The sequence below is a fragment of the Hemitrygon akajei genome, chromosome 20 (genome assembly GCF_048418815.1).
Source record: "Hemitrygon akajei chromosome 20, sHemAka1.3, whole genome shotgun sequence".
Lineage (NCBI taxonomy): Eukaryota > Metazoa > Chordata > Chondrichthyes > Myliobatiformes > Dasyatidae > Hemitrygon > Hemitrygon akajei.
The window spans coordinates 24,677,068-24,698,278 of NC_133143.1; the positions used below are offsets into that span (position 1 = coordinate 24,677,068).

The 21,211-nt window shown below is 40.9% G+C and overlaps 1 protein-coding gene and 1 long non-coding RNA gene across 3 annotated transcripts in view; one reads left to right on the forward strand and one right to left on the reverse strand.

Annotated features, from left to right (window-relative positions):
* cdkal1 (CDK5 regulatory subunit associated protein 1-like 1) overlaps positions 1-11,771 on the forward strand; it is a 508,040-nt gene extending 496,269 nt beyond the window's left edge. For both annotated transcript variants that reach the window (XM_073024019.1, XM_073024017.1), the window contains exon 15: positions 11,256-11,771. In XM_073024019.1, coding sequence (XP_072880120.1) covers positions 11,256-11,438 — 183 coding nt within the window. In that variant the 3' untranslated portion in view covers positions 11,439-11,771. The remainder of the gene's footprint in view (positions 1-11,255) is intronic.
* LOC140713655 (uncharacterized) lies at positions 9,724-11,282 on the reverse strand. The gene is made up of 2 exons (XR_012095698.1): positions 10,773-11,282; positions 9,724-10,492 (listed from the first exon to the last, which is right to left on the reverse strand). It is a non-coding gene; the product is annotated as an uncharacterized lncRNA (long non-coding RNA).
* Positions 11,772-21,211: the final 9,440 nt, after the last annotated feature.

The window sequence follows — 21,211 nt, forward strand, 5'->3', positions numbered from 1 at the left end:
CCTCCACACCAAATTTATATTCTCTGAACAGAATAGGCTTCATTCTTTTACCAATTAGATTGTAGTTTGCCCATTGAGCCATACACCAGCCAAAGTGAAACACAGGAAATAAAAAAGCTATTTAAATCATGTACACAATGCAGCATTAAGGTTGGGAAACAAAGATGATATAAAGGAAAGAACTACATAGAATGAATAAACATAGATTTTGTACTTTTTGAAGTAACCACCTGATTGATTTTCTTTGAGGAGAGGAGTCTGCACATTTAATTTTGGCATCAAGTTCCTTCATGGTGGAGTAGCTCCTAGTCCCGCTCTGGTTAACTTTGTTATTAGTCCTCACAGCCACTGGGATCTAGTGAGGAGGGTGATCACAGGGCCAAATCAAGTTACAGTGCGCCTCACAGAGTTGTATCTGACAGAGAAAAAGCCACTATGCTCTATCTCAGTCCTAGGGTAGGGTCTGTCTGAACCATCAGAGAGGGCTGTAGAGTGGATATTGATGATGATCTCCAGGGGGGTAAAGGGAGAGAGAGTAGATTTGGTGTTGATAGTGGGTGTGGGAGTAGATGGAAGTAATCCTGAAAATCCTCAACTTTGATTTCAGTATCCATAAAATTTCAAGACATCAAACACAGAGACATAATGACTACCACATCTTTCAGATGATGAATCTATTTTCCTTCTTATTGAACAGTACTTAGAATAAGAACTGCAAGAGGCAATGACACGTAATATATTCTGCATTGGGGACTTAATTATCCATCGTCAAGCTGGGTTGCATCATTACTGAATTTGCAGAATGTGGAAAAGGTTTCGACTGTGACGAAATAAGCTGCAACACCCTGAGTACCGACCTTGACCTACTCTTGTAGCCACAGTATTTCTGTTGAATTTCTGATCCTTGATGAGTCCTCAGAATGTTGATGGTGTAGAACCCAAAAATGGTAATGCTCTTGGGATGGGTAAGGTAGTTGATTGGACTGCCTCTTGGAGACAGATGGCACTTGTGTGACACAGATGTTATCTGCCACCTACCACCAATGATCCTGGCTGATGATTGCCAAAAGGTTTTGCCGCTTCATTTGTTGAGGAGCTGCGAGTGGAAGTGAATACTGTGCATTCATCAGTGAGCATATGTTTTTTTCCCAATCAGCTTAGTTTTCAGGTCACTCGCTGCTCGATAAAATAAATTATTGCATATTCATGTCACTCAAAACTTTGCACTTATTAGTTCTTGCAGAACAATACTGACTAATAAGACCAGGAAACAGAGTTTTATTCTTTGTACTGCTTTAGCTGATCCCAGCTTGAAAAGTGATGAATATGATCTCATTAGTCTCCTTGTTACAAGTGTGAAATGGGTGGTGATGTAAGTGTGGAATACAGAGGGGCTCTGTGAAGGTGGAGGGTAGGAAGAGAGAGAAAGAAAGAGAGGAGAAGTCAGTCTGCTTTCCCAACTCTGCCATTCCCATTTGTGTCTTAGTACTGGGTAAGTTCAAGCCCATCAGCTGTCAGGTCCTGAAATTTTTTAATCTACTTTCTATCCTACTTTCATTACAAAGGATCATCATTTTTATCTGGTTAGATTGTCTCAACTAAAATAGGCAAGATTGATCATTCTAACATGCACGTGTTGTAGCTGCCAGGATTTAGTTGTGGGAGTCACTGTTAGCAGTTATATTATTTTGTTATGGTTCTTGTAAAACTTGAAGTCTGGAACCACAGTTCTGAAAAGCCTCAGTTTCAGGGCCCAAATTGTATTGAGTGTGGTGATGCTGACATACAACAGTGGTGCTGCCTATATATCTTCAGAGTACACAGTCCCAATCACCACCCACTGATCTCCAGTGGTAATGAGTGCCTGCAGTATTAGCAGAAGAGGAGGGTGCTGCTATAGTCAAAGTCGAAATTCATTTCATACACAGGTGCAATGAAAAATTAACCTGCAGCAGCATCACAGGAACATGGCATTCGAGACACAACATTCAGAAGAACATAAATTATACAAATATACGCAAGAAGAACATAAATAGAATAAAAAATAGTCTATTATAGTGCAGAGTTCTCAGAGTGGACACGTTGTCACTCTGCTGAGGTAGTGATTGCCTCAAGAACTGAACAGTTGAAGAGAACTTGGTGGTGTGGAACTTCAGGCTTCTGTACTTCCTGCCAGATGTTAGGTACAAGAAGATGACGTAGTGGTGGGGATCTTTGATGATAGATGTTGTCAGGTTATCATGAATAATTCGTGGAAATTTGATTGACCAGTACCCAATTACAGGAATTACTGTCAGTAGTTTCTGCTTTTTGTTGTTGAGCCTGATTGAATGCTTTTTCATCAATTTTGGGGCTTCACCATTATAGGCACACAGCGAATAAAAGTAAGTCAATCAATCACATGAGCCTTGAATCATATATCATCTGAACCTCAATCTATTTAACAAACTCACACTATGTATTTTTTCTCTCTATTTCTTGAGTTAAAGTGGAACACAACCTTCTTTAGATAGTCTCAAGGCACCGGTCATCAAAGCCTGGCACAACTATTGTGGCTGTAGAAAACTGTACCCTCTACAGTCTAATTGTCTCTTGCTTTCAATTGGCTTCAAGTTCCTCTCCCACCCCCTCCCCCCAAACTTTGAACTAAAAAGCATCTTAGCTGACAGTGAGGGAACTAAAAGCAGTAGCGGGATTTCCTGGAATTTAACCCCAGAGAGTCAAAACTTCCAGCAGTAGGATCGAATTGAGAATTTACAAGGGGTGGGGGAAACATCAATTGTATTGTATGATTTACCTTTCTAACATCTATAATAGCCACTGTTAAGCTTAGCTGAGTGTGAAATGAAATGTCTGATTATAATTTCAGAGCATCTCCATTATAATTAGACATGAAATAAATGTCAAACCGCTAGCAATTTCAAGTAACCTGCATGAAAGAATTAATATTTTGTATTCTGTTGCATTGGGATTATATAATAACTGTACAAATTAGTATGTACTTTGATAAGAGTGAGATCTCTTGTTGTGATGTCAGTCCTTGCTCATATTCATTGAGGTAAACTAAAGATCCAGCAGATCGAGTCATGTGAATTAGTTAAGTTCTCCTGAGGCTGAAGCCAAAGCTAATATCTCACTCATTGCTTCAGTGCTAGAGAAGGTGCCGGTGTTTCTGCAGATATTGCCAGTTTTCTGCAGTTAATTCAGGAGGTGTAGCAGCACATCTTGTCGGCACGGTAGCGTTGTGGTTAGCACAGCGCTTTACAGTACCGGCAACCCACCTAGGTTCAATTCCCACCGCTGCCTGTCAGGAGTTTGTAGGTTCTCCCCAAGACCATGTGGTACTTCGGCTTCCTCCCACAGTCCAAATAAGTACCAGTTGTTCGGTTAATTGGTCATAGTAAGTTGCCCCATGATTAAGATCAGATTAAATCGGGGGGTTGCCTGGCGGCGTGGATTGAAGGGCCGGAAGGAACTGTTCTCTGTTGTATCTCAGTAAATGAATAAATGAATACATTTGATAGGTCACTAATATCAGCTCCCCGTAATGGCGGATGGAAGATGGAATAAATGGGTGACCTGTTGGCTTAAGGTCATTGAGAGCAGAAAGTTTATTCATCTTTGGGCTCCAGTGTATAGAACCATGAAGTGAGTATTGTTTGAAATTTGGAAAAGATGATGAGATAGTTTATTCAAAAATGATCTGATGTGGACGGCAAGTTGTTGCACAAATATTCTCAGTACTTTTTGTGTATTATAGATACTTATGGTAGAGAAAGGAGACAATTGTTTGTGTCCCATGACAGCCATAAAAGCACCAAAGAAGGTTACTACAGGTTTCCCCCCCAATCCGAAGGTAGAGTGTTCCTGTGAAACCGTTTGTAAACCGAAATGTCGTAAAGCAAAGAAGCAATTACCTTTAATTTATATGGGAAAAATTTTTGAGTGTTCCCAGACTCAAAAAAATAACCTACCAAATCAAACCAAATAACACATAAAACCGAAAATAACATGAACATATAGTAAAAGCAGGAATGATATGATAAATTTACACCCTATATAAAGTAGAAATATTGTATGTACGGTGTAGTTTCACTTATCAAAATCGGGAAGACAGCGAGCTAAAATCGATTTGGAGGAAAAAAATCGGCATGTACACGCATGTGCAAACAACTGCCCACACAAGGTTTCATGGTCATTGTAGTCTTTCTCGGGGTAAACACACATATAAAGCGGGCGTCATTTTTTCGTAAAAATGAAAATCCTCTTTGGTTAGCAAGAACAGGTACTAAGGTAGGTCTTTCATAACAGCGAGTTGTAAAGCGAACGTTCAAAAAATGGGGGATAGCTGTACCACTTCTCAGTTCTTAGTATGTGGTCATGAGTCATGGTTCTTCAAGTGCTCATCCAAATAATTAAACTAAGGTGAAGGTACCTTCCTCATGGCACTGACTTCAGGACTAAATGTTCATGATTTTCTTCCCCTTCGACTTCACTGCAGTCCTTTACAGTGCATCTTAAATTTTTGAATTAGTATAGTCAAAACAGATAAATGATTGCTGATTATATGACTATTTTAGGGAAATCGGCTGTATACAAGGAAGCAGGTGCTGATATCGACTACTTTGCACAATGCCAAAGCAAACTGACAGATGCCTTTATCTACTTAGTAGTGGCCATTGGTCTTTAAAAGTAGTTATATCAGACTCTTCCTTTATCATTGCTGTCCCTCTGAAGTTTTGTTGTTGATCTAGCTGAAGCTAAATGACATACTTCTCGTCTCTCGTTCATAACTTAATTGCATTTAGGAAATTTCAATGCCTCCTATTCTAAATTATCCTTTTCAAAAATGCTCTGAAACTGTTGAGTTGTGTTTTCCACAGTTTCCCTTCTCGTACAGTTTAGCTGCTTTCAAAACATTGGTATCTGCACTTCAGAGTTACTTTCCAATTCTTTTGTATCTTTTCATTTCTCTAACTTCTGTAATACTGTAAGCTATTCTTGTGGCTATTCTCTTGGAGCCTAAAATAAATTGTTGCTCTGTATTATGCAAGTGCTTCAAAAGAAGTTTCCTGAACTTGTGTATAACAGGACATGGAACAGGACTGCACAGGAAAAGGTCCTTCAGTCCATGATGTTATGCTGAAATACTAAGCTAATGACACCTAACCCCTTCTGCCCACACATGGTCTAGTTCATCCACATTCTTGTACCCATCTCAGAGCCACTGAACTGCCTCTATCATACCTGCCTGCACTACCACCCCAGGCAACGCATTCCAGCTACCTACCATTCTCTACATAAGGTACCTTGCTTTGCACATCTCTTTTTATTGTTCACCTTCCCACCTCAAGTATATGCCTTCTAGTATTAGACATTTAAAACCTGGGAAAAGAACTAGCAGTCTACTCTACAGTGCCTATAAAAAGTATTCACCCCCCCCACCCCGAAAGTTATCATATTTTATTATTTTGTGTCTTATATCTGTAATTAATGTAGATCACTTTGTAGATATCTGTTCTCACTTTGACATGAAAGAGTCTTTTTCTGTTGATCAGTGTCAAAAAAGCCAAATTAAATCCACTGTGATTCAATGCTGTAAAACAATAAAACATGAAAACTTCTGGTGAGGAGGAAGTGGTGAATACTTTTTATAGGCACTTTTTATCTGTGCCTCTCAAAATTTTATATAATTTTAGGTCTCTCCTCAGCCTCCTGAGAAAATAACACACCTTTGTCTAACCTGTCCTTATAGCACATACCCTCCAATCCAGGCATCATCTTGGTAAACCTCTTCCATATCCTCACCAAATCTTCTACATCCTTCCTATAATGGGGAGACCAGAAATTAATGCAGTACTCCATATACAGCCTAACCAGAGGTTTGTAAGGCTCCAGATTAACTTCCTGACTCTTGCACTAACGCACTGAGTCGTGAACTCAATGTGTGCCAAAAGTGTGTTGTCATTTTTATCCACTCTGCTCAGAAGGCCCGTGACTCTACCCTCAAGCCAAATGTACATCCTGTCTGGACTTGATAAGAACAGACCTCTTTAGTAGTGAAATACACATCCTCGTGCACTTAACACCAGCATGCATCTAGCACAAGCATATATTATTCTTTACCTGGACAATCGTAACAAGATGATTTTCCAAGTTATGGAGGTTAATGTTTTGGCTAATTGGCTGGTTGAGGTTTGGGCATTGTTCTGAGGAGATAAAGTTTTTTCTGGAAGAGGGAATGTTCTCTAAAGCTGAATGTTATGGGTTTCTGTGGTTCAGAACAGTTTAAATGAATCAAGGTGGATGACTCTTAAATAACCAGCACTAGAGTTCAGTGTCTTTTTGGTTTCAAAAATGGTTAATGATGCTTTGAAGATTGTGCCCTTTTTTCAAGCAAACATGTCATTTTATGTTACTTGATGTCCAATTATGACCCATGAGTGTAACTCTTGTTCAAAAGAGCTATGCAAAAAACAAATCTGTCAATGTTGGTATTGATAAGTAATCCTTTCAGCCATCATTGCTATTGATGATGTTCTCAACATGACCCCAAGGCCCAACAAAGCCACAGTTCCTGCATGGATTTTGTCTTTTCGGTAGGGGACTATGGATCTGTGATGAGAAATTGACATGTGAGAAATTGTGACACAGATCTACGCTACACAGTTGCACTGAACTGACTTTTAATCGATTGAAGTAAGATGGGAAGTGGGCAATCACTCACTAATGAAAAACTGAAGCAATATAGTTTAAGTTATGAAAATGCATTAATAATCTAGCTTTAAAAGATCAGTAATCCAGTCATACATCAGTAACTAAAATCAGTGCTCATTTATTTTTATTTTAAAATTCCATTCCAATCTGATAATCGTTGCCATTTCAATTTACAATTTATTGCATTTCACTTAACTTTGGGTACTGCAAAATACAACTTCATTTTTTGAGTCATGCGCTTATTAGCACAAACTGCCTGCCTCCTGATGCAACTCCAATTGGATAGTCATATTTCCTCACAACATAGAAGGAGGCCATGCAACCCATCAAGTCTATGTCTACTTAATTCCCTGGAAGCTATTTTTTCACACAATCTCTGTTTCTCACACCAACCATTAGCACTAGGAATAATTTACACTGGACAATTAATGTACCTATCTGCACATTATTTGGAATGGGAGGGAAACCAGAACATCACGCAGACGAGGAAGGGAGAAGCCATCGTGGTTACAGGGAAAATGGGCAAACTCCCACTGTGCTGCCTTTAAAGACACCAAGGCCGAGTTTTCATGCTACCTTTGAACTCACTGGAGATAAGTTTCCTTCCTCTTTGAATTCATCCGAGCTTCACGCTCCACACTCGCTTTAAAACTCTTGGCTCTGTTTCTGTTTTCCCTCTGAACTCACAGGGCCCTGTTTTCCATGATCTCTTTCAATTGACCTGGACCCCATTACCCATGTTCCCTTTACACTCACTGAGACTCTCTATCTACACTCACTTTAAACACATTTCATTTTGTTCCAATTCTCACTTTAAAAACATGGAGAAGAAATTAATTATACCTCTTCTATAACATTTAAAAGAATATAATTAAAATCTGTTGAAATATTCCTCGGAGTAATATCCAGTAATCTTCTAGTCCAGCACCACTATATTCCTTCGGGTACCAGTTTTATATATAAATTAGTGTCAGATTTATTTTTTTATCAACCAAAAGGACATAATTTCTCTTTCATAATTCCACCTTTAGGAGATACAAAAGGATAAGTTCACTAATAATGAGAAGCCTCCAGGTTTGAATGTAGTCTCCTGTTAAAACCTGTTAAATAAGAATGATGGGGCTGAGAGGGAAACTAAGATTTGATTATTTTACTTATTATTAGATAGGGCTGAAAGGACAAATTACACCATAAAGAAAGTACCTTGTATTGAAATAATTCTTCCAACAATTTAAATAAATATATTGCAAAAATCTTTCAGTGTTCAAAAAAATGAAAAACTTGATTTTCAAATCAATAGAACAGAGAAAGTGTAGGAAAGGAATATAGATCACCAGTAACTTAAGTCCTTATTCACATTTAATTTCTGCTATTCTGTTCATTCTAGAAGTTTTAAAATTAATCTTTTGGCAATTCCATCAACTTGTTATCAGTTTGATATTTTCAGAAAATTTGTATAGTTCCCCAGTCCTGATCAGTGGTTTCTTATCACCAAAATTGCTAGACTCTAAATCTGACATTTTACTTCCATTTTATTTCTTTATAATATCATTGTTCTAATCTCTTTCTGTGTTAAGAGGAAAGTTTCAGAAATTCGGACAACACTAATTTCAGAGTGGAGATGCAGAACAAGTTTTGATTGACTTAAATCAGGGTTAAGCACCATGTTAGTCAAATAACAACAGGTGCTTCAATTACATAGTCATAGGTCACAGAAACAAGCCTTACAGTGCACATTCCAGTTTTAATTCCTCCATGTTCCTATCAACTTCCCCCAGCCTTCCACTCACCTACACGCCAGGGCGAGTTAACCTATTAACCCAGTGTTTTTATGATACTGGAGAAAGCTCATGCCATCGCAAGAGAGCATGCAAACTGCACAGACCGCACCAGAAGTCAGGATTGAACCTGACTCACTGGAGTTGTGAAGTAGCTGAGTCCCCGTGCCATGCTGGGAAATGAGCAGAGGGTGGTTCAGAGATTTATCACATTGAAGATGTGGAGAGAAAAAGCTGAGGAGTAGATTTAAACAGTGGTAGGATAGATGCTGCCAGGCCTGCTGAACACCTCCAGCATATTGTGTGTTTTGCTTGGATTTCCAGCATTTGCAGATTTTCTCTTGTTTGTTAAAGACACAGCTCGTTTGTTCATTATGTGCCGTGTCAAATAATGTAAGCAATCACAATCATTCCATGACCATGATCTTGCCAAGTTGTTCTAAAGAAGTGGTTTGCCATTGCTTTCTTTTTTGTAGTGTCGTTACATTATAGGTGACCCCACCATTATGAATACTCTTCAGAAACTGGTGGTTGCATAACCAGAACTTGTAATATGCACCAACTGCTCATACAACTATCCAGCACCTGCTCACATGGCTTCATGTGACCCTGATCAGGAGGCTAAGCAGATGCTGCACCTTGCCCAAGGGTGACCTGCCGGCTTACGGAGGAAAGGAGCACCTTATACCTCCTTTGGTAGAGATGTATCCCCTCCCCACCACCCTTTACTAGCAGAATATTAGTTAAACATAAATTATGCAAAATTATAGCAGGAATAAGAAAATAAGAATGAAAAAATAAAGCCAGTTGTAGTGCAAAGTGGTTATACTACTGCTGTGCTGTCAACTTCTCTGAAAGAAGTTTAGAATCTTTAAAAAATTATTGCTGATGATCACTGGTACTTGTTCAAAAAATTGGATCATTGTCCTTTTAAGGAAGCACTGAATTCATGACAGGAGAATCTGATTTTTAGGTGAAATGGTGAATCATTTGGTTAAAGTGAGTCACCTAAAATATAGATTAAAGACTACCGCTGGATAGAACATGTAGAATAAACAAGGAGAACGGAGAAAAGCTTAGTTGGAAGGGAGCTTCAAGTGGATTAATTCAAGAAATCATTTTGTTACCATTGGCTTTCAGCTCCCATTTCCTCATCTACAGTTTGCTCGGTATTGAGAGAAGTTTATTTACAGCACTGATTGGAATAACAACACCAGAAGCCTCTGAATAAGATACATTCGACATTTTAATCAGGGGCATTGCTTGGAAGTCAGCAGTTAAAGCTCACTTTTATGCCTCATCTCACTACTGCAATCTCAGCAGAGATTAGTTCCTGTTTTTTAAGAGAAGCCACCTCTGTTGAAACAAAGGAACACAAAATGCAGGTAAACTGCCATGGAATTCAGAGCTGATGCAGATGATCCACAAATCACTGCACACTGAGAGTACGAGGTCTTTTGCAGTTGACAGGTTACCTTGATTTGGAAGGATTGAGTTGCCACTTGAATGCAGTTAATAATGAGGTATTCACCGCATTCAAGATTTGTGATAAAAGTGATTTTTTTTGTCGACTGTTGACACTCTTGGGAGAAGAATCTTAATTTCTGTGGCGGCAGTGAATCGCGGTCCGACTAACAATGCAAATATGGACCATGAAGAGGCTGGTGAGCAGATGGTGCCGGAATATACGAATTAATTCCTTGCTACAACTGCGAGTTCTAAGTGACCCAAAAATGATATGGTAGCAGAACATCCTCCTGAAATGGCCACATCGAATGGGTGTCGGGACCACCTAATTGAAACACATAATTCTTGAATACAACTCCTTTGATAAACGGAGACGGCTTTGCTGTTCGTGATGTATCTGCTGAATGGAATGGTACCAAGGACAGTGGGTTCATCTTCAATGGATTTGTCAGGCTGAAGATGACAGTGCCTATGCTGGTCTCTTTCATCTTGATGCACATTACAATTTTCATTGGGTGGTAGATGATCTTCTGAAAGGAAATGTAAATATTAGGGAAGGCAGTAAACCATTACAAATCCCCAAAGTATGAACAAAAATACATATAATTCATGATTAAGTGAAAATAATTTTTCTGTTAAATGAATTAAATTCTCGGTCAGAAACAAATAAACATTTGTTGTGTGTAATTGGTAAAGAAATGAAGTCAGATGTTGTAACAGAATTCACCAATTTTACTTTTTAATGTGTGTTTCAGATCATAATCTGTGATTGCTCTTAACAACATACAGTAATTTTCATATATATAATACCTTAGGGAGAGATTGCCTGCTGTTTGGTTGATTGACAGTTTCAATTTTCATGGTTAGCTGAGCTTATCTTGATGACATAATGATCCTGAATTAGGATGGAGCTAAATGATTCTGTTTCAGGTGAGGAATACTGCAGAAGACCTCAAAACATAGAAAGATATGTTAAAGAGTGCAGAGATAAGGTACTAATAAATGATGTGATGAATAACTTCAGATTATGCATATATACTAATAGAGGAAAAGATCAAGGAATTTAACTTCTCAGCTTTTTAAAGTTTTATGATCCTATTTAATGTGATTTCTTTCTTAAAAGGCTTTTTAGACTCAAGCCTGAACCTTTGTGCTTATTCAAATTCGGTATTAATATTCCTAGTCTGACAAACGGTGATATCAAATAACGTGCCTTCATTCTCTCCTCTCTCTCTTGCTCTTTTTTTCTTCTCTCTTTCTATTGTCCCCCCCTCTCTCTTTCTTCCCCTTTAGGAATTCAAGCCTTTCAGTGCAAATGGTACAGCTTCTCCTGCTCATCATTTCCGGGGCAATGAGAACTACTTCAGCACAAGCCTGTTGCCATGGAACCTGAAAAGCTCCAGAGTGAAGAAACTGTACATGGGTCTGGCTTTGTTGACAGTGATAACAGCTGTAACTATGGCAATATTCAAATAGGTCCCTTGCTGACAACTGAGATGCATTCTACATGTAAGGAGATTTGGGAGATGTTGTTTCAGTGTACACACAATACAGAGAATTTTTTAAGGTATATGTAATGTTGAACTTTGCAAGCTATCATTTTATTTAATTTTTATTTGTAAAAGCCAATTGTTTTATTTCTGCCAATGATAGTTTCAACATGTAAAATCATGTTTCTGGGTGTATACTGAGTCAGCCAGCAAGAAGAGTATTTTTATTCAAATTGAAAATTTACCTCTGAATTTTACATGTACAAGACTGTAAACTCAATAAAGCAATAAAGATTTGATATTCTATTGCCAGCTTTAATTGCACTAGCTTCCTTTTTTTGTTATATGTACAATCCTAGTCTATTCAAATGTTTAATCTCAAAATATTACACTTGGTTAACTGGTACAGCGTTACATTTGATGATACTGTTATGGGAGAAGAAAGGTCCAAGTAAACTGAGGGGCCTTCATCACTGCCAAACTACACATTTGTATAGAAGCAACGGCAAGACTTTCTGCTTTTCATTACAGTGTGACTCCAAGAATGAAAAAAACTGATCAATGGTGTGCCACTTTCAGTCAGATATAATGCCATACAACACCCTTCCATGTTTTTAATTTGGTAGGAATTCAAAGTACTTGAGTTAATTATTGTCATTTAAAATACTTTCCTTTTAAATGAAATCCATTGCCCATAATGAGGTTTACATTAACCATATAAACAGGATCAGGCAGTACATTGCAGTTTAAATTTTACCGGATTATATTTTATGTGCACTTGCTCATCTTAGACATATTTTTGTAACTTTTCTTTGCAGTTGTCAATGTTAATAAACCTTGTAATAGCAGAATTGGCGCCTTGTGGAAAGATCATGAGTATTATGTACATATTTGACAGCTATCATGGATTTTGAGATTTGCTGTCAAGATTTTGTTTTGAAACAAAATTCATGGGTAAGCTTGTGAAAAGTGTGAATTAACAATAGCCATGAAGTAAGTGTGCTTTGGCATTAACTTTCCTAAACCCTGAGTTAAAAGTTTACAGATTTTATATTTTCACATGGGGCATAGATAAAAGGTTAATTGTTCCAATTCATTCGAGATAACCATCCCTCTCACCACAGTGTGAAGGCACCGTTACCAAGGGTAGAGTTCCTTCCAATGCTAAGTCTGAAGTCAGAATCACGTTTAATATTACTGGCATGTGTCGTGAAATTTGTTAACTTTGCGGCAGCAGTACAATGCAATTCATGACAAATACAGAAAAAAATAATTAAATGAATTGCAGTAAGTATATATGTGTATATTAAATAGTTAATATAAATAGTGCAAAAACAAAAATTAAAAAAAAGTATTGAGGTAGTGTTCATGGGTTCAATAATAATAATAATAGGGATCCGTTAGTCTCGAGAGACCATGGATTTGTCCAGGCCTGTTCAGGGTTGTATGGGAGACCAGCAGTTGCCCATGCTGCAACTCACCTCTCCATGCCACCGATGTTGTCCAAGGGAAGGGCAAGGGCCGATAACAGCTTGGCACCTGTGCCGTCGCAGAGCAATGTGTGGTTAAGTGCCTTGCTCAAGGACACACACGCAGCCTTAGTCAAGGCTCGAACTAGCGACCTTCAGATGACTAGACCAACGCCTTAACCACTTGGCCATGTACCAACACGTGGGTTCAATGTCCATTTAGAAATCAGATGGCAGACGGGAGGAAGCTGCTCCTGAATCATTTGAGTGTGTGCCTTCAGGCTTCTGTACCTCCTTCCTGATGCTAACAATGCGAAGAGTCGTGTCCTGGGTGATGGGGTTCCTTAATGATGGACGCCGCCTTCCTGAGGTAACACTCCTTGTAGATATCTTATGATTGAATAATCATTACTTGTGCACAGTAATGTAACACAAAAGGAGAACATTTTACTTGCTTTGGTTGTTTGATGGAACTATTCAATTGCTCTTATTCTCATGCCCTCTCCCCATAACCCTTGTATTAAATGAAAGGATTTTTAAAAATAAAAGTTGTTACAGAGTCAGTGATATTAAACTTTTCAAGTCCTATTGTTTAGTTTGCAGTTCCTATGCTTCTGAAGTAATCACAGAATTATTGGAGTAAGTAAGGTGTATAATATGATTAATATAATTTTATTAGTGATTTATTTAAACAGCCAATGGAATATACAGTATTTGCAACAACTTGCATTTATTAAATAAAAGTCTGAAGGTTCTTCAGTGGATTATGACAAGATGAATTTTGACATCTTGGGAGCACCACATTGTGTAGTGGTTAGCACAACGCTATTACAGCTCAGAGAGTCAGAGTTTGGAGTTTAATTCCAATGTCATCTGTAAAGAGTCTGTACATCTTTCCTGTGCAATGCATGGATTTTCTCCGGTCCTCTGGTTTCCTCCCACAGTCCAAAGACTACTGGTTAGTAGATTAATTAACCATCATAAATTGTCCCATGATCAGACTAGGGTTAGGTTGGGGGTTTCTGGGTGGTGTGGCGGGAAGGGCCTAATCCACGTTGTATCTCTAAAATAAAACACCGAGTTTCAGAAGCAATTAGGACGGACGATCAAAAGCATGGTCAAGTGTAAGTTAGAAAGAAACATTGTAATAGAAAAGAGGAAAGGAAGGGAATGCTAGAACTCAGGTTTTGGCACCTGAAAATAATTGGGGAATATAAAAGGATATGAAAAATCTCGGCCCATGAAATTCAAGCAGACAAACTTAATGGTTGAAAATACAAGTAAATGGATCCTTTGCCATGGCCTAATGAAAAGCTGTAAGGAATAAAAGTTAAATCAGTGGTTTCTCAGCTTCTGGATGATATGTAACCTTTTAGTATGTGTTACTTTAAATTTCATGATTACAGCTCCTGAGCATATTGGTTGAACCTTATAGCTGCTCATAAGTCTGTAATGGTGCAGTGATATTGTCGATAACAGTAATTGTCACCATTTCTGCAAGAAGCCAATGTCAATCTAAATGTTCTGTGAATTCTGAAAAGTGAATATAACCTGATGTCACACCATAGCTTTTACCCAGAATCCTCATGACAAGGCCATAAACCTCCAGTCAAGGGAGGCAATTATAATTTCACAGTTTAAAATTAAATCTCTTCCCATGTGCTTCATCGTAATAGAAGCTGTCACATTGACACAACTTAGCAATTTTGAACTCTGAGAAACTCACTGGTCACAAATTAAATGTATTTTTCAAAGCCAAGCCAAGAAATGCCTACAAAAAATATTACCTTCAGCACCTATAACACTAGACAGAGTCAGCATTTAAGAGCTTGAACAGAAGTTTGCAAACTGTTTTTCTCCTAGATCACAACTAATAAAAATGTGACGTGCCCATGCATCACTGATTGTATTTGAAACAGTCAACTGACCTCCCATCTCATAGTTGCTTCTCATATATCAGTTTATGCCTCGACTATGCTTGTTTTTAATATTAAGGCATTAGGAGTATCTTAGCAAGGGTTTACTTCTCACATTTTTCAACCTACCAATAAAGTGGCAGCACACGTCGCAGTTAAACATGGGACTATTTCAGAATAGTTTTTGAAATTATTTTTTTAGAAAAAACAGCATGTGACACGCCAGATTTTCTGCTGATCATATCAATGTCTCATCCTTTACAAAAATAAATTCACAGGGAAATTAAATGTGCTCCTGGCGGTAGGCAAGTTAAATAGTGACAGGTTTTTCTATTAATTCCTATTTGATATCTGCAATGTGAGTTTGGAGACACTTAATCTTTAAAGACCTTTTTTAAAATTTGTTCTTGAGGAAATGCTATGCTGTTCACATGGTAGAATTTGGTTTTAGTTCCTCTTTATGATGCATGAAGAATTGCAGCTCCAACCAGTACCTAAGTACCTAAGGTACCTTGGGTACCTAATCCCAAGGATAACCTAAGATTGTTTTTCAGGATTATTGACATTATTTGAGCAAACTGAAAAGGAATTTCATCCATTTCATGATGAGAAATTTCAAGTGAATTGCTTGCTGAATGTAAATTATCATAGAGGTCATTTGTCATATTGTAGAACTTTGACAGTATGGATACAATCCATTTTCCCCTAACAGTCTGTGCAACGTTTATGCCTCACTGAAGCCTCTTCTAAGGCATCTGGACCCTCGTTACATATATGCTTGTGGAATCTCCACTTAAATGAACCTTGGTATTCACTTCATGTACATATATGTCAACATATACAACCCTGAGATCGATTTTCTTGCAGGCACACTCAATAATTCTATAGCCAATAACCATAACAGAACCAATGAAAGACAACACCAACCTGGACGTTCAACTAGCATGCAAAAGACAACAAACAGGGCAAATGCAAAAAGAAAGAAATGATAAATAAATAAATAATACATTTTGAGAAAATGGGATGAAGAGTCCCTGAAAGTGAGTCCATTAATTGTGTGAACCTTCCAATAGATAGATAGATAGATAGATACTTTATTCATCCCCATGGGGAAATTCAACCTTTTTTCCAATGTCCCATACACTTGTAGTAGCAAAACTAATTACATACAATACTTAACTCAGTAAAAAATATGATATGCATCTAAATCACTATCTCAAAAAGCATTAATAATAGTTTTTAAAAAAGTTCTTAAGTCCTGGTGGTTGAATTGTAAAGCCTAATGGCATTGGGGAGTATTGACCTCTTCATCCTGTCTGAGGAGCATTGCATCGATAGTAACCTGTCTCTGAAACTGCTTCTCTGTCTCTGGATGGTGCTATGTAGAGGATGTTCAGGGTTTTCCATAATTGACCGTAGCCTACTCAGCGCCCTTCGCTCAGCTACCGATGTTAAACTCTCCATTCCTTTGCCCACGACAGAGCCCGCCTTCCTTACCAGCTTATTAAGACGTGAGGCGTCCCTCTTCTTAATGCTTCCTCCCCAACACGCCACCACAAAGAAGAGGGCGCTCTCCACAACTGACCTATAGAACATCTTCAGCATCTCACTACAGACATTGAATGACGCCAACCTTCTAAGGAAGTACAGTCGACTCTGTGCCTTCCTGCACAAGGCATCTGTGTTGGCAGTCCAGTCTATCTTCTCGTCTAACTGTACTCCCAGATACTTGTAGGTCTTAACCTGCTCCACACATTCTCCATTAATGATCACTGGCTCCATATGAGGCCTAGATCTCCTAAAGTCCACCACCATCTCCTTGGTCTTGGTGATATTGAGACGCAGGTAGTTTGAGTTGCACCATATCACAAAGTCCTGTATCAGTTTCCTATACTCCTCCTCCTGTCCATTCCTGACGCACCCCACTATGGCCGTGTCATCAGCGAACTTCTGCACATGGCAGGACTCCGAGTTATATTGGAAGTCTGATGTGAACAGGACCGGAGAGAGTACGGTTCCCTGCGGCGCTCCTGTGCTACTGACCACCGTGTCAGACCTACAGTCTCCCAACCGCACATACTGAGGTCTATCTGTCAAGTAGTCCACTATCCAATCCACCATGTGAGAGTCTACTCCCATCTCCGTTAGTTTGTGCCTTAAGATCTTGGGCTGGATGGTGTTAAAGGCACTAGAGAAGTCAAGGAATGTAATCCTCACAGCACAACTGACCCCATCTAGGTGAGAGAGTGATTTGTGCAGCAAATACGTGATAGCATCCTCCACTCCCACCTTCTCCTTTTACGCAAACTGAAGAGGATACCGGGCGTGCCCGGTTTGTGGCCTCAGATTCTGTATTATCAGCCGCTCCATGGTCTTCATCACGTGCGACGTCAAGGCAACAGGTCTGAAGTCATTCAATGATGGGCAAGTTGAGTGAAGTTATCCCACTGCGTCAAGAGCTTGGTGGCTGAGGGGTAGTAAATGTTCCTTTACCTAATGCTGTGAGTCCTGAGTCTCCTGTACTTTCTTCCTGATGGAAGCAGTGAGAAGAGAGAAGTCCTGGATGGTGGGGCTCCCTGATGATGGATGCTACTTTCTTGCAACAATATTTCGAGTAGATGTGTTCAGTGGTGGACTGGGCTTTTTGTAGGATTTTCCATTCAAGAGCATTGTGTTTCCATACCAGGCTGTGATGCAGCAAGTCATTATACTCACCTCTACACATCTATAGAAGTTTGTCAATGTTTTAGATGTCATGCCGAATCTTCTCAAACTCCTGCCGTGCTTTCTTTGTAATTGCATTTATGTACTAGGCCCAGGACAGGTCTTCTGAAATAATAACACTGAGGAATTTAAAGTTGCTGACCCTCTCCAATTCTAATCCTCTGATGAGGACTGGCTCATGGACTTCTGATTTTGTTCTCCTGAAGTCAATAATCTGCTCCTTGGTCTTGCTGAAATTAAGAGATTGGTGTTATGGCACCACTCAGCTAGATTTTCAATATCCCTCCTATATGCTGATTCATCACCACCTTTGATTGTGGAGGAGATGTTGTTACCAATTTGAACAAAGTCTGCAAGTGAGGAAATCGGGGATCCAATTGCACAAGGGGGTATTGAGACCAAGGTCCAGGAGCTTATTGATTAGTTTTGAGGGGATAATGGTATTGGATGCTGAGCTGTGGTCGATAAAGAGCATCCTGATGTGTGCACATCTGCCGTCCAGATGTTCCAGGGTTGAGTGAAGAACCAATGAGATGGCATCTGCCTTGGACCTGTTGCTCCAGTAGTCAAATTGAAGCAGATCCAAGTCACTTCTAAGGCAGGACTTGATATGTTTCATCTGCATCTGGGTTGGTGGATTAATTAGTCACTGTAAAGTGCACTGAGAGTGAGTGAGTACTACAATCTAAGGGGTGTAGATGAAAACTGGGCTGAGTAAAACAGGCAAACACGAGGAAATCTGCAGATGCTGGAAATTCAAACAACACACACAAAATGCTGGTGGAACACAGCAGGCCAGGCAGCATCTATAGGGAGAAGCGCTGTCGACGTCTCGGGCCAAGACCCTTCGTCAGGACTAACTGGAAGGAAAGATAGTAAGAGATTGGAAAGTAGGAGGGGGAGGGGAAAATGCAAAATGATAGGAGAAGACCGGAGGGGGTGGGATGAAGCTGAGAGCCGGACCGTTGATTGGCAAAAGGGACACAGAGCTAGAGAAGGGAAAGGATCATGGGACGGGAGACCTATGGAGAAAGAAAGGGGGAGGGGAGCACCAGAGGAAGATGGAGAACAGGCAGAGTGATGGGCAGACAGAGGGAAAAAAAACAAATATATCAGGGATGGGGTAAGAAGGGGAGGGGCATTAACGGAAGTTAGAGAAGTCAATGTTCATGCCATCAGGTTGGAGGCTACCCAGCCGGTATATAAGGTGTTGTTCCTCCAACCTGAGTGTGGCTTCATCTTGACAATAGAGGAGGCCATGGATAGACATATCAGAATGGGAATGGGACATGGAATTAAAATGTGTGGCCACTGGGAGATCCTGCTTTCTCTGGTGGACAGAGTGTAGGTGTTCAGCAAAACAGTATCCCAGTCTGCATCGGGTCTCACCAATATATAAAAGGCCACACCGGGAGCACCGGACGCAGTATACCACACCAGCTGACTCACAGGTGAAGTGTCGCCTCACCTGGAAGGACTGGGGCCCTGAATGGTGGTGAGGGAGGAAGTGTAAGGGCAGGTGTAGCACTTGTTCCGTTTACAAGGATAAGTGCCAGGAGGGAGATCGGTGGGAAGGGATGGGGGGGGGGGGATGAATGGACAAGGGAGTCGCGTAGGGAGTGATCCCTGTGGAAAGCAGAAAGGGGGGGAGGGAAAGATGTACTTGGTAGTGGGATCTCATTGGAGGTGACAAAAGTTACAGAGAATTATACGTTGGATCCAGAGGCTGGAGGGGTGGGTAGGTGAGGACAAGGGGAACCCTATCCCGAGTGGGGTGGTGGGCAGATGGGGTGAGGGCAGATGTGCGGGAAATGGGAGAGATGCATTTGAGAGCAGAGTTGATGGTGGAAGAAGGGAAGCACCTTTGTTTAAAATAGGAAGACAGCTCCTTCATCCTGGAATGAAAAGTCTCATCCCGAGAGCAGATATGGTGGAGATGGAGTAAGTGTTAGAAGGGGGTAGCATTTTTGCAAGAGATCTGTCGGATCCATGCGTGCCTGTCCGTTATTTCATCCTCCATCGAATCCATGCGTGCAATCGCCATTTCTTTGACTTTATCTCGTCCTGCAAGGATCACAAGATCTTCCATCTGCAGACTCCAAAGCATGGACTTCATATTGCGGCCCCAGGCCCAACCGTCGATCTCGTCTGCCCCAGCTATGCCGGGCATGTTCACAACCTGGACTCCAGCACCATCAACGCGGGTTCCAACGACCATGGATTGGCCTCGGCAGTCGATCTCGGCTGCCCCAGCGTCCCAGGGCATTTTGAAACTCCGGACTCCAGCACCATCACCGCGGGTTCCAACGACCATGGACAGCTTCAAAGCGATTGCGCAGCCACCAACTGCGACTCCAGCCTTGAACTTCAGGCCGGGTCTTCACATGCTGCGATTGTGACTCCCGTCTCCCCTTCCCCCACCACCACTCTGCCATCCCCTCTCCCTCAGATCCCATCGTCAGCTCCTGGGCCCTCAGAGGCTCCATCTTCCTCTCACCCCAACCCTTCCCTCTCCACTGACACTACCAGCCTCCCTCCCCCCTCTGATCCCATCTCTCATCCATGCTGGGTCTTTACCATTCCCTCCGACCTTCAACTCTCTGAGGCAGAGCGCTCTGTCCTCAGTAAGGGCCTCATCTTTGTCCCCCTTCACCCACACCTCAGTGAGTTCCGCGTACGCCATGACGCTGAACCCTTCTTCCGCCGGCTCCGTCTCCAAGCTTACTTCTTTGGCAAGGACTCTCCTACCCCCATCGATGATCCCTTCTCCCATCTTCAACCCTTCTCCTCTTCATGGACACACCGCTCTGGTCTTCTGCCTGTTCTGGATCTCTTTATTGCTAATTGCCGACGGGACATCAACCGTCTCGACTTCACCACATCGTGTTCCAATTCCAACCTCTCTCCTTCCGAACGCTCTGCTCTCTGTTCCCTCCACACCAATCCCACCCTTACTATAAAACCTGCTGATAAGGGGGGAGCTGTTGTTGTCTGGCGTACTGACCTCTACCTGGCCAAGGCACAGTGACAACTCTCTGATACCTCCTCTTATTTACCCCTTGATCATGACCCCACTAAGGAGCACCAGGCCACTGTCTGCTATACCATCACCAACCTTATCAGCTCTGGGGATCTCCCACCCACTGCCACCAACCTCATAGTTCCCACACCCCGCACTTCCCGTTTCTACCTCCTACCCAAGATCCACAAACCTGCCTGTCCAAGTAGACCCATTGTCTCAGCTTGCTCCTGCCCCACTGAACTCATTTCTGCATACCTTGACACTGTCTTATCCCCCCTTGCTCAATCTCTTCCCACCTATGTTTGTGACACTTCTCATGCTTTGAATTTTTTCAATGATTTTAAGTTCCCTGGCCCCCACCGTCTTATTTTCACCATGGACATCCAGTCCCTATATACCTCCATCCCCCACCAGGAAGATCTCAAAGCTCTTCGCTTCTTTTTAGATTCCAGACCTAACCAATTCCCCTCTACCACCATTCTCCTTCGTCTAGCAGAATTAGTTCTTACTCTCAATAATTTCTCCTTTGGCTCCTCCCACTTCCTCCAAACCAAGGGTGTAGCCATGGGCACCCGCATGGGTCCCAGTTATGCCTGCCTTTTTGTTGGCTTTGTGGAACAGTCCATGT